Source organism: Ruditapes philippinarum, unplaced genomic scaffold (genome assembly GCF_026571515.1).
Source record: "Ruditapes philippinarum isolate M1 unplaced genomic scaffold, ASM2657151v2 ctg885_1_1_1_1, whole genome shotgun sequence".
In the NCBI taxonomy this organism is placed as follows: domain Eukaryota; kingdom Metazoa; phylum Mollusca; class Bivalvia; order Venerida; family Veneridae; genus Ruditapes; species Ruditapes philippinarum.
This window is the reverse complement of record NW_026857915.1, coordinates 1-14,424: the sequence shown is the minus strand read 5'-3', so window position 1 is coordinate 14,424 and position 14,424 is coordinate 1. Positions and strand designations below refer to the sequence as shown.

The window sequence follows — 14,424 nt, the reverse complement described above, 5'->3', positions numbered from 1 at the left end:
ATTTACTATTCTGCAATTTTGGCAACAAAAATGGGTAAAATGTAGAAGTAAGTATTTATGAATATACCAGACCTAACTTAATATCTGCAAATATAGCAATACTGATTTTCATTGTATTGAAATTAAACAGCAACACTGTGCTAACTAGAGTTAGTACAGTGTTATCATCCAATAAGTAAATTTTGATTAATGCAACACAGTTCTAACTTGAGTTAGCTCTCTGTTGCATTTAAGTTATAATCACATTTGAGATAGAGCAAAATGCCAAGTGGTAAATAAAACCCATAAAATTTCACAAATATTTCTAATATTTTATTTACTGATGTATTTCATGCAATTAGACTAAAAAATGCAAAAAAGTCATTTTTGAAAAAAAATCAAGTTAGACCAGTGTTGCGTTCAGCCATCGGTTTGCGACCAGCATGGATCCAGACCAGCCTGCGTATCCGCGCAGTCTGATCAGAATCCATGCTGTTCGCTTACTTACCCTACTACAAGTAGAGAAACTAATAGCAAACAGCATGGATCCTGATCAGACTGCGTGGATGCGCAGGCTGGTCTGGATCCATGCTGGTCGCAAACGCACTATGTTGGTTTTGTCATGACGCAGCTCAAATAATGTTATAGAATCTCAGTTGTTTTCTACAAAACAGTATAAAATTTATCTTATTTTTCATTCATGCATAGTGGAATAATCTTTATGCAGTGATTTTTTTTTAATTTTCAAAACAACCTGTAAACTGTAGTTTTTATAAAGTGATAATTATTGTTTTCCTTAAGTAGTAAACTGGAGTGTTTTTTTTATAAAGTAATAACTATTGTTTTTTTCTAGTTGTAAACTTTTGTTTTTACTAATTAATGTAAGCTGTTGTTTATATAAAGTAATAATAATTGTTTTCCTTTTGTTGTAAACTGTAGTTTTTATAAAGATATAACTTTTGTTTTCTTTTAGTGGTAACCTTTTGTTTTTTTATAATTTGTAAATTGTAGTTTTTTATAAAGTAATAACTATTGTTTTCGTTTTAGTTGTAAACTGCTATTTTTATTAAGTTGTAAACTGTTGTTTTTATTCAGTTGTAAACTGTTGTATTTACTAAGTTGTGAAGTGTTGTTTTTTCTGAAGTTGTGAACTTATTTACATATACATGTATGTTTCTATTAATGTCTTTATTTGTTAATTTTGATAACACCGTAAGAGATTTATACAGGTCATTTTATACAGGTCCTATATATCACATTCCTGTGACATACTCATGACATTAGACTGGAACAATATAAATCTTGTATTATTAAATATTACAAGATGCTACATCACTTTATCGCTCATTGCTTATATTATATTTGTTCTGTTATATTGGTTTGTAAACAGAATTTTTTTATAAAATTACTCGTTTTTTCTTTCTTAGCCTAAAAGTTTTGTATTTTTCATTGACAAGCACTTGTGTATATTATTATGGTTTTGTGTTAATAATGACAATCCCTGAATTCTGTGAAATCATTTTTAATTCGAGGGCATAAATTTTCGTGGTTTCCCGGCAAAAAGCAATTTCGTGGGGTCTTTAATTTGTGGATTTCAATTTCAAGGTTAAAAGAAAAAAATATATGTGGGGCCGAAAATTCGTTGATTTCAAAATTCGATAAAACCATACAAATAATATCCCAAATTTGTGCTATGAAATTGTTGACACGTGCAAGTTCATGTGTTTCCACCTGACCAAACAACAGAAGATTTATAACAGTTGATAAAAGTTCTAAGTCGGTTTAGTATCCGATTCACATCTATGTTTATCTTTGATTCAATGATGTACAAGAAAATTGTAGGTAAGCACACAGTTTGTCTACAGACGATGTACCAACTTCGCATCACTACGACCATTTTTGGTGCTGTTTTTGTTACTTAACATTATCTTGGGCACAATTTGTTCGTCAGGACTTGATTTCGTGGGTTACCTGAACCACGAAAATTAATCCCCCACGAATATAAATGATTTCATAGTGAAACCTTGTGAACAGCATTTAATGTTTACCCTGGTTATTGGTTCATATGTTTTAAACAGTGACATAGCACTTCCTTGGAACTGTTTTCTTGGTTGTTTATGTTATTTTACATATACATGTGATATCCTGGCAGGACTAAAAAAGATCCAGATATTTCAACCCTGATCCTGATATTAAGAGATTGAATTCCTCAGATATTCATCTTGGTAAAAAAAAAAATGTCAGCATAAAAAATCAAACACAGCACCTTTATATAAAATGTAAACCATGCATTTGAAAGCTGATTTAAGGTAAGTCTTACTGTTATGCTTTCCCGCCAAAAAATTCTAACATCGGCCAATATCATAGCAAATCGGTTATTTCCTGAACATTATATTTTTTTTAATCTTTGGCATTACATTATTTACAATCACTCATCCTTTATCGCTATGTACTAAATTTCCGTTATAAACAATTAAAATTATTGAATACCGACGATTGTGAAAATAACATTTCGGAAATGGCCGATTTATTACGATATTGGCCAATGTAAGAATTTTTTAGCGCATAAGCATTGCAGTATGACTACCTTAATTTGTGTTGTTTATTGACAGCAAAGTGACATGATAAACAGTTACACGAGACAAATACTTGGGGATTTACTCCATGTAATCGTGTTAACATACTATTCCAAGTTATTTTGGTCCGTCACTTCTAAAAAGGTTTACAGTTAACACGCTGTGATTCAGTAGAAAGTACATGCTACGTCACAATGACCATGTGAATTTACGTGTGTGAATTGGCGCATATATTAAAGTGCTGATGTTGGTTTTCATTGATTAGTGCTGCACTGATAAAGATTAAAGGTCAGCCAAATCATTCAAACAGGATCATCTAAAACAAACCTGCAACAAAAGCATGTGTTATTTTTTTTTCGGTAATTTTCATTTTTTCGTTGAAGAATTATACAATTGTTTAGGAATTATATCTATTCATTTAATTAATGGAAAATTTCTTGCATTTGTTTAGAAAAAGAAATTATAGTCTTATTGAACGCCGCCTTTCCTTGTTGATCTTGTTTATCATATTTTTTACTCTTCTGGCATTTAAATGCAGTTAAAGCAAAATTACTGTCTTATGGTCATAGTTTTTCTAGCAAGTTTTCAAAAAGCTTTAATTATAATACAGCAGAAATGACTCTTCAAGCACTTTTTATCATGTCACATTGTTGACCGTGGCTGAAAAGTGCCCATACATGCACTGTTTCCTCATATGTTTTGATTTATTGAATGTATGAATGTATGAAAAGACATTAGACTGTTGTTCTAAATATATGCAAACTGAAAATGATGAAATGTGACTGTTCTAGATTGACTTATAAACATATAACACAAAGGCATCATATAACACATAGTCTATATGAGAATGTTCTTTTTTTGTTTTGTAAAATAATATTGATCATGAGTTAGATATAAAAAAAACCGCTCGTCATATTGAGGGTATTATGGGTTCTTTTACCAAATGCGAATATTTTTCATTTTGAGGGTAATATCAGTTCTTTAAACCAAATGTGCCTGAATACGTGTTGAAATTTGAGTCGTTAAAAATCCAGTTTTGAGTCACTAAATCCAGCTGGAAATGCAGTATTGGCCAGTTGTATTAGACATGTATGCTGAATCAGGTTTATTCATAGTTACAACAATGTTGAATTGAGCATTTCTCTTCTTATTTCAATTATGTGAAGTATAAGGCCCCATTTAATTGATAATTTTTGTGAAACTCTTCAGGCAAATAATCACATTTTTTTAAAAAAAGCATGTTGTTTAAGCATGCATAATACTGCTGTCTGCATATAAAATTTTATTATCTATTTTATGATAAAATGTAAACCTTAAAATCCTCAAGCACTGACTGTGGATTGAACTCTAAACTTCTGGATTGGTAGGTGGACACTCAACCATGTCAAGAAAAGGTAAATTCAGAAGTAAGGCTGTAATAAGTGGTAGAGACTTGTAGTCAGTTACGATATATTACCTTCAGTTTATTTTACATTCAACTATAGCCTTATGTTACAACTATTGAGATACTTAATGTAGCTGTTCTTTATCATGACACATTATTTATTTGATGATTCTATCTATCAGTTTATTCAATGAAATTTCTGTTTCATTTCAAAGGGGATATCAATTAGAATGTTTTTGTTTTTATTTGTACAGTCACATTTTCAGCTGATGTCGGCAATCTGCAATGATTCATACATAATTTCTGTCACACTTTCCCTTCACATTCCAACATCATGTTACTGTAGGGACCAAAATTTAAACACAACATTATTGCTATTGTTACTGTAGTTTGTGTCTTTGAATACGACTCTGTAAGCCTTTACTAATATATAGAGGATATTTGTTTGTTTTGCATGTAAGATTGAAATATAATTTCACTGAGTGAACACCAGATGCAATATTTTCACGAGTGGCGTTGCCACGAGTGAAAATATTACAGCTGGTGTTCACGAATGAAATATATTTCAATCTTATACGTAAAACAAATAAATTTTCTTTTTATTTCATGCTTTTTAGTGATTTTATGTATGTTTTTACTAATTTTGCCGCGTAACGTCGCGCATTCTCCCTTGTGACGTCATCACATCATGACGTCACATTATCAATTTTGAAATATAGGTCTGTTACATTTCTCTAATTTTGTTACATTTTTTAACATTATGTATGATGACATCGACTTTCTTTTCCTATAGAAGCAAAATTTACGCATGATGGCATTTATTTCTGCCTGTTATTCAATTTAGTTATGATTTTCTTTTCATCCGCATTCAGATATAGTCCGGCTACAGTGAAAATTATATTTTATAAATTTCACTAGTGGTTTATCAGAATATAATCATCTGATATATTACAATAAAACACCGGAAAGCATGAAATAAATATTAAATGTGCCATATCATCATTCTGGTTTTATATCATATCATGCTTTTATATTTTGTATTGTGCCAATTGATATATTTTTCACTGCTGGATCATGGTAAAGGATAATACTCTGTACTTTTGTTGTTATTTTTTTAAGCCTGACTAATGCTCTATCATTTAGTTAATAATTTTGACAACCATTTTTTAGAAAATAAAATCTTTCCTGTAGAAATAACTTTCCAAACAAGATAATATGTAATATGTTTTGTACATTTGTGCCCCCTTATAAGAACAAAACTCAGGGGGGGGGGGTCGGGTCATGGTCATCCAGACATTGACAAGGATCCCTTAAAAGTAATGAAAACAAAACAAAAATAGTTGAAAATAACAGACTCTGTTTTAATGCGATGTGCAACATTTCTTAATGTGTCCTGTAGCAGGTAGGTGAAAGATATTGAACTTGCCAAAAATGAGCAATCTACTTAAATTCTAGTAAGGGTTAATACTCAACAGTAATTCCAATTACATGGGGAAGGTAGTTAATGATAAGATGAATATGTAATTGCTTTCTGTAGTTTCATTTTATTTTCTTTAATTTAAAAAATAAAAATTTCAATCTTAAATCTCAGTTTGTTTGAAGAACAAACAACTTAAATTGTATTTTTGACACATTTGATAGCAAAACGTTTATAAAGAAATAACATTTACATTATTTATGTACTTACTTGGGTTTGTTTTAAACAAGTATTATTATTAAAACCATAGAAATATTTTCTCAATTTGCATCATACTACAAAGTGTTCGTGAATGTTTTACAATATAGTTGTATATGGCTTGTACCAATTACAGTAAAATCATACACTCAACCCAATTAAGTACTTGAACATTTATTTAATTGTAACAAAGTTTGTTTATAAACTTCATTAAACATGATGTCAGGTGAGTATATACAAATGTATGGAACCGGTAATCTATCATGGGTTAGCTTTAACATACCACGTATAATAGAAGAAGCTTTAAAGATAACAGCATAGATTTTGTTATTGTTCAGCTCTCTATTAACTTGTGCAAGTATAACCCGATGTCTGTACAAGTTTTCTCACTTTTCTGCACTTTCATTGTACAAGTGTGATGGTATAACATTGTAAACTTTGCTCATATTCTTCATGCTGCCCGTTAAAACATCATTGACAATGGTGAGGTGTATTTGTACATTATCTAGGTCAATATCTCAGTCCCAGTATTTTATAACACCATCCCACCCAGCAGTAGCTACTTTAGATGTCTCGTGGGGATGCCATATTGCCTGAATACAAACATCATCATGGGCTTTAAACTTGGAATACAATTTTGTACTTTTCCAGTCCCAGATATATAATTTTCCATCAGCATCCCCTGATATCAAGTATCTGAAAATAAAATAAAATGTATAATACATGTTTCCTTAGCTAAATATGTGATTATTTGAAGTCAGAAATTGTCCTGAAAATTTACAAGTGAAACGCATGTCTCATGCAATTTGCTACTTAGGTAAAACCATGAACCATCATCAGTACAAGATATTATATGTTTAATTTATATACATGTATACACAACAACACTTTCTACTTATCTATCCAGCAAAACTTAATTCAATTCTATCTTGGGGGTTGTCAAGGAAAAAAAATAAAACTTATTTTATATTTAAAGGTACATAATGGGCAAAAACTCCATTTAAAATAGCAAAATCTACATATAGAATAAAAGGTACAAAAATAGAAAGTGAAATGATGATTGTTTAATTAAAAAATAAGAAATTGTTTAAAAACTTCCACTTACGTCATTTCGGGTGAGAAATCAACACCACAAGCATAACCAGCAACCTTGAAATATTACACACAGAGTTGTTAATAACTTAACACTTACTTCAGTTAATTGCTAAACATATAGTTGCACATTCGAATAAGGTGGAAAAAGCTACCCATGTCAAAAACATGTTAATACATAAACTTTGTTGTGGTTTTCTTCTTTTTGTTGTCTCTGGAATTAAAATTGACTCAGCTATATGATAACTTTCTGGCTCTATGAAAGGGAGAAATTATCCTGATGATTAAAATGCTTTACAGAAATGAAAATATTTTAGGAAAACAATAGCCTTGCCCTTGGCTAATGTAAGAGTCTTGCATTATTGAAAGAAGAAACACATTTTAATTATATAAAATATAAATAAAGATCACATTTTGTTTAAACATTATCTGGCTGAAATATTTGTGCCATAAAACCACTCACCATATGACCAGTAAATGTTTTCTTCCTCATGGTATTTAAATCTGTTAAAAACGTTGAACAACAGCAGATCTTATTGTCCATGATTGACAAGCTAACCATTTACCCGTGAAACAACAACATGTAAATAATTAAACGAGCCGCGTCACGACAAAACCAACATAATGAGTTTGCGACCAGCATGGATCCTGACCAGCCTGCGCATCCGCGCAGTCTGATCAGGATCCATGCTGTTCGCTTACAAACCCTATAACAAGTAGAGAAACTGATAGCGAACAGCATGGATCCTGATCAGACTGCGCGGATGGACAGGCTGGTCTGGATCCATGCTGGTCGCAAACCCATTATGTTGGTTTTGTCATGACATAGCTCAAACATTATTAATCCAAGTTGATGTAGCTACAAATAATCCCGAGATATATGTACAATTTTACTTTTTGTTTGCATTCACTTATCTTAAAATTACCAGAAATATTTGTAAGCAGTTTGCCCCTCTAATGGTATCTAATGACAACCAGTTAGTCATGTTACAAATAATTCCGCTACATTTGAAATCAGTAAGCAAGCTTTTGTGGTGAGGGTCACCATGACTTTGACCTCGTTATCAACCTATCATGAACAACCACCCTAATATGAGTATTGTAAACCGAAAGCTTCTCAAACAATAGAACAAGGTCTGGTTTATGGATGGACCAACTGACATGTGCAAAAACACTATAAATCTTCTTCTTCAAGAGTGTATTAGAAGAAGAAAAGAGAACTACTTGTACTTGTTTTTACTGTTTAAAATTTAAAAGAAATATACTATGAATAACTGAATGAATTTTTGCAATAGTTCTCACAAGTTAATATTTTCTATGTAAATAGTGTGTCTATAAGCTTACAACTTCCAATTTAACTAAACTGAAATAAATTGTGTATAACTTAGAGTACTAACCATTTGGTGATAAAGTCGTAGATGGCATAGAATGCATAGAAGGATCAGCAATATATTTAAAATCTACCGGAACATCCCTGAAAATAATAACAATCATTTCAATATAACTTTTATTAACCTTGATTATCATTTCCAAGGAATTAAAGGGACACCACAGAGGGTTTTTGACATTATGAGACTGGAAATAATTTTTTAATATAAATGTTCCCTTTGATGAAGGTCTAGACCAATAACTTGTGTACAAAATATCAGATCATCTGCTAAAATATTTATTCTTACTTACCCGAAATTGAAAAATGCTGCAATGCTTTTCACTTAAATCTTGCTAAGAAAAGCACAAAATATGATTTTCAATTTATTTCTGGGTGTGTTTCTAAACTATCTCTTAGATTTTGGAGCTCAGTGGAGTTCCTTTAATAATGAAGGTAGTAGCGTTTCACATAGTCATATTAATCATTTGGTAATTTTGGCACACTACTGATACAAGAAAAGTAATTTTCTCATAACCTCCACTACTTTAGTATACATGTAATGGAATTGTTCTTTAATAAGACATAGTTTATTTTAAGTTTAAGGGATTCCACAATTAAAATAGTAAAGCCTACAGTACATAGAATGGTCTGGTTCTATACTGGTTGGCAAAGGGAACTCATTATTACTGTAGTGCTTAAAAGAGGTAATAAATGCTCCGAAATGTAGAGGATAAATAAAGTTAATTTGAATTTTACAGATTAAATGAGATTTAATGTTTACCATTCCCAAACTCTTAAACTTTTATCATCAGAAGTTGAGACAAATCTTCTATTTTGATCAACAAATGTTATAGAGTTTACTGCACCAAGATGTCTGTCGTATTCTTGAACTGTTTCCCCTGACCGAATATCCCACTGAAAATATATATATATAAGTTTTTTAATATATATATCTATCATAAATTAAAATGACAATTTTTATTGTAAGAAAAATGCTCAATAATAGGTAGATAATTGGCGTATAGTTTCCATTCCACTCATTAATAGAAATATTAATTAAACCAGAAACATATTAGTCACAGATGCCCCAATATTCCACTGTTTTGTCAGTCCGGCAAACCTATATGTACCTCCCCAAAGCTGAGCAATAAAGAGTCAAAACCAAAAATAGTTATTATATTTATTAGTTAATAGATATTAAACAAATACTCAGGCAATTTATATCAAATTCAAAACATTAACTAAATGAATTTAAGGGTTTTTGTGATTTCAGGTGTGGGTCTTAGCCCTACTTTTAGTCACTACTATATTTTCTCATATGACACTAAGACCAAGTACCAATTGTATCAAATCTACATGGTTTTGGAAATAAAAACAGAGACACAACATAGCTTACCACACAGATTTAAATAATGACATGGAACTAGATGTTAACATGTTTCTTGCTTCCGAAAAAAAAAAATAAGCCTATTAAAGATTTGGCACTTCTGTAAAACTAAGTCTTAAAACTAATTTTATACTGTATGTGTGAGTTAGTAGCTTTAATAAGTATCATCAACCTTAAAAGTATGAATATGGTAAATCAAATTGCAATGAAAACATCTGCTAGGCCAGGCAGTCTATCTAAAGTAGTTCTAATGATCTATTACTATGCTGCTACTACAGTAACTATACAGATCTAATAACAATTAATGGGGTACTTACACAAATAATTTTCTTGTCTGAGGTACCAGCCACAAACAAGTGTTGTTTATCCTCTTCAGGGTGAAATTTTACACAATATGCAACTTTTCTACTTGTAAATCTTCCTTTACACTCTCCTAGAAAGTTAAATATATCATTAAATCAATAATCATTCTTCTTATCATAATCAAGTTAAATAGATTATGCTATGTTTCTATTATTTACCACTTCAATCAATAAGTTGATTTTAAGTGACACCATATAACAGTCATATGGCAACTTTGCAGCTGTATTAGAAGACCATGTGTGAACCTTTATGCAGTATTTCAAGCTTACGGTGGGCACCTGGACTGTGTTTCACAGAAAGCCCTAAGTGTATACTAAGTCCTTGGACATAAGACCAACTTTAGGACTATCTTAAGACTGTTGCAATAAACATTACTATCTTTAGTTGAAGACATCAGACTACCATTAAATTTGTTCTCAAGGAAAAGTTAATAAATACATAGCACATGTTTCAACCTACAATATGTTTATGTTCGTTCAGCATTGCTATTCAGCATTTGATGACGTCATAAGATAGAGTCATAAGTAAGATTATTTTCATTGAAACACAAAACTGCCTCTGATTTGTTCTTTTGACTGATTTTAAACTTAGGAAATTCTATGAAATGTGTCCCTGAGCAGTTTATTGGACAGGCTGTTTAACCCACAAAATTTTAAGTATCTTGTTTCAGTAAAAGAATTGGACTTCAGATATAAAAAAATGCCCAAGACAATTTTACTCTTCATTGATGTTGTATGAATTGACAGTTCTTTCGCAACAAGATAACACAACATATAACATATCAAATTAGAGAAAATGACATTTATGTAATAGAAATTATATACAAAGTTCTGAAATATTGCAACACTTAATTTAAAATCATTTCAGTCAGCTACCTGTTTCAGTGTCCCACAATTTACAATATCTGTCATAACCACAGCTGAGAAACTCTGTACCACTGTTGTTGAAATTGATATCTCTCACAGCCTGTTTGTGACCCAGGTAAGTTCTCACACATCGTCTATCATTATATACCTCCCAGATCTAAAAAGTACAATTAAATACATAAAACCCATAATTTCATCCTCATTATTTAAGTGACAAAATACTAAAGTTAATCCATCGACGGTATAGAGCCTCGTCAGACTTCAAGGAGGCAAAGTCAAGTCACTTTTGGTCCAAGCAGACAAGAGGTTAAAGCCTCCAAGCATGAGAAATATTCTTTTAAGTTCTTGAAACGAGAACATATCATACATTATTCAGTCTCTGTTACAAACTCATATAGATTTGACCTTTATCATATATGACAATGGTGGATCTGTACCCCAATTTTACCACCAAAATATTTACTTGAGACACTGAAAAGTAAATTTCTAATTTGAGATACATATTAGTTGATAAGGTGACACAAATTTTTACAGACTGGTAACAATACATTACACTGTTGTTGTATAATTATGCATTTACCAATTATTACAGCGTAAACTTTGCAGAGCTTCATTCTATACAACAGCTTGAATATATACAATTTACCTTCTTTACAAAAATTGTATCAACTTTTCCGAAAGTTAGACTTCACAATAAATCTAAATTATATTGAGCAACACCTCTCAACAAGAACCAGAATCATTGTCTCTCAAAGAATATTGCTCTGTTTAAGTTGTATTGTAGTTTTCATGTCAAGAGGTAACCATTGACCTGCTAAATTTCTTTAACGACTTGTCTAGCTTCCATTTTTGAGAATATTTTATATCAATATGAAAACTTAGTCAGCTTTTTTGTTTGTTTGTTTTGGGTTTTACGTCACATCAACACAGTATAGGTCATATCGCGACGTTCCAGCTTTACTGGTGGAGGAAGACCTCAGGTGCCCTTCCGTGCATTATTTCAGGCACAAACGGGCACCTGAGTAGAACCACCGACGTTCCGTAAGCTAGCTGGATAGCTTCCTCACATGAAAGAATCCAAAGTCCATGTCGGGATTCGAACCCACAGCGGTGAGGGGCAAGTGGTTTGAAGTCAACGACCTTTACCACTCGGCCACGGACGCCCCTAGTCAGCTTTTTTGAAACTGTCCACTATCTATATAATATCAAGATTTTTTTTAAATTTTTTTTTTTTTTGGGGGGGGGGGGGGGAAGTTACCTTTTTTGAACTGTCCCCTATCTATAATATCACAATGAAAACTTTTCTTTTCTTTTTTCTTTTGGGGGTGGGGTGGGGGTGTGGGTGTAGGACCTGGTCAGACTGCATGGATTTGTAGGCTGGCCTGGCTCTATACTGTTGGCAAATTCTGATCACTCTGGTTCCAGCAGGAATAAGGTTTAGATTAATTCTACAGCATTCACACAGGTCATACAGCAAGAAATTACCTTTATTTTGCTGTCCATACTGGCTGATAATAATAAATGTGCTGACTTAGGAAACCATCTGATCTGTGCAACACCTTTTGTATGTCCAGCCCAGGTATGTATGAGTTTTTTTGGTATAAAACATTTTTCTGGTGGGTACTCAGACTTGAGATTAACTCCAACATCTTGAGGTATGTGTAAAAATGAACGTCCTTGGTAATCATATGCATCTTTGACTGAAAAAAGAAGAAATATGTCTAGACTAAAAGTTTTAATTTAAACAAAAAATTTCAGCTTTTTTCTTCTGATTTTACAGTTACCAATAATTATAAATGTTTATGCCCTATGGCTCATGTCCACATTTAATGATATTGGTAGACTTTAATCTAAGGAGAATTACTTCAGCGTACCTGCTTAGTAATTGTACAAAATTAATAAAGTCTTTAACAAAACACTATAAATTAAAGTAACAATTTAAGACATTGTTGCTATGATAAACATTTACATTTTTAGAAAATTAAGAGTTTACTACACAGCAGAGTGTGGCTGGAAAGTAATAATCAGTGCAAAATGGACACCAAGAGCTTTAGCCTAAGAGCATTATTCATTTCAGGGTTGATTATCACTTTCTGGTCCGTCTATGACATGTATTTATGTCTTAAATACACAATTGAGCCGCATAATGACAAAACCAACATAATGGGTTAGCAACCAGCATGGATCCAGACCAGCCTGCGCATCCACACAGTCTGATCAGGATCCATGCTGTTCACTTACAAACCCTATAACAAGTAGAGAAACTGATAGCGAACAGCATGGATGCTGAACAGACTGCCCGGATGCACAGGCTGGTCTGGATCCATGCTGGTCGCAAACCCATTATGTTGGTTTTGTCATGGCGCCGCTCAATTTATTTCTGTCAAATTGATATTCCTGTCTCTGTACTGAAATGTAAGTAAAGTGGCTTCCCTTACTTGTATACTTAGTCCACTACAATCAAGAAGCAAGTTTTATTTTCTTGGAATAAAATTAGCATACTTTTTTTCTTTAAATGCCAAAAACTGTGTTTGTTCAAATATGCTTACATTCTAATCATGAAATCTAGCGATCAAAAAATCTTCTTTCACGTTATAGTTAGCTGTTTTAATAACATAAAATGTGACATCATTGTTTCAGTTTTTGCATATGCTCATCATGTTCAGCAGGCCGATTACGATTATGAGTCCCAGGCCACAAACTCATTATTGGTCATATGACAAACATAATCAGTTAAAATCCTAGGCAATTTGTTACTATATATAGTAACAAGTGTATTAATACTAACTGTGTAATGTTGTTTTCTCCTCAGCTGACTTCTCCTCCACTTGTTTCCCAGTTTTTGCTCGTTTTGCAAGAATCTCATCAAGCTCTGCCTTTTCCTCCTGAACATATAATTATCATACAGGTAGAGAAATATCATTAACTGACATACAATTATCATACAAGTAGAGAAATATAATTTACTGACATACAATACATAAATCTGAAATACTGCTTTGTGTAACTACAGATGTTTACTAAGTTGACTCAAGACAATAAACAGATGACTGGCAAACAAAATATGGGCAGTGAAAGTGTCTTGATCACCAGTTTCATACCTCAGACCTGCATTTTTACACTAGTCTTTATATACCTTTTTATTGAGAGGCAAAAGCTGATGGCAGCATTGTTGCAATTTGTTGAGTTATGGGATGGCATCACTTAGTGGAAATGTCAAACTACAGGCTGCAACAGCTTTGTTGCTGTTCATGGTGTGTAGTTTGCCAATTAATTTACCTAAGTCTTAAAAATATAGGTATATGAAGTACATGTATATTAATCGATGAAGACTGTGATCATAAATCACACCATGAAAGTCTCTAAATTTTGTATATTGTAATATGATAAAGAATTTCATATTTCATTCACATGTTTCGCAAAAAATCTGACAGAACAATCTTATTATAAAGAACTGTGTTTTGTGAATGTCACTCTCCTGTGGATCTTACCTGTAATATTCTATAAGTTGTAAAGTCTTACATAAATCTTCAGCAAAATATTAATTGACAATTGGTTCTAAATATTTATAGTACAGCTTTAATAAAAACAAAACAAAACAAGAGCCACCGCCGGGCGGGGGCAACGCTCGACTTTTTACTTTTTCTAAACGCAAACATAGAAAGGTTTGAACATATATTGATGTTTCCGTTTTATAAATTTAGTTGGTCTGTCTTGTCACATTAGTTTTTTT

General features: G+C 32.1%; 1 protein-coding gene across 1 annotated transcript; it reads right to left on the bottom strand.

Moving 5' to 3' along the window:
• Nucleotides 1-5,463: 5,463 nt before the first annotated feature.
• LOC132751496 (pre-mRNA-processing factor 17-like) lies at nt 5,464-13,576 on the bottom strand (the record flags this gene model as incomplete). Its single annotated transcript, XM_060741661.1, is given in 11 exon segments — nt 5,464-6,310; nt 6,720-6,763; nt 7,170-7,199; nt 7,201-7,227; nt 7,229-7,273; nt 8,105-8,180; nt 8,857-8,990; nt 9,780-9,895; nt 10,701-10,848; nt 12,177-12,391; nt 13,480-13,576. Coding segments are annotated over 11 exon segments (1,110 nt in total), but the record flags the coding sequence as incomplete, so codon positions are not given.
• Between the last annotated feature and the right edge of the window lie 848 nt (nt 13,577-14,424).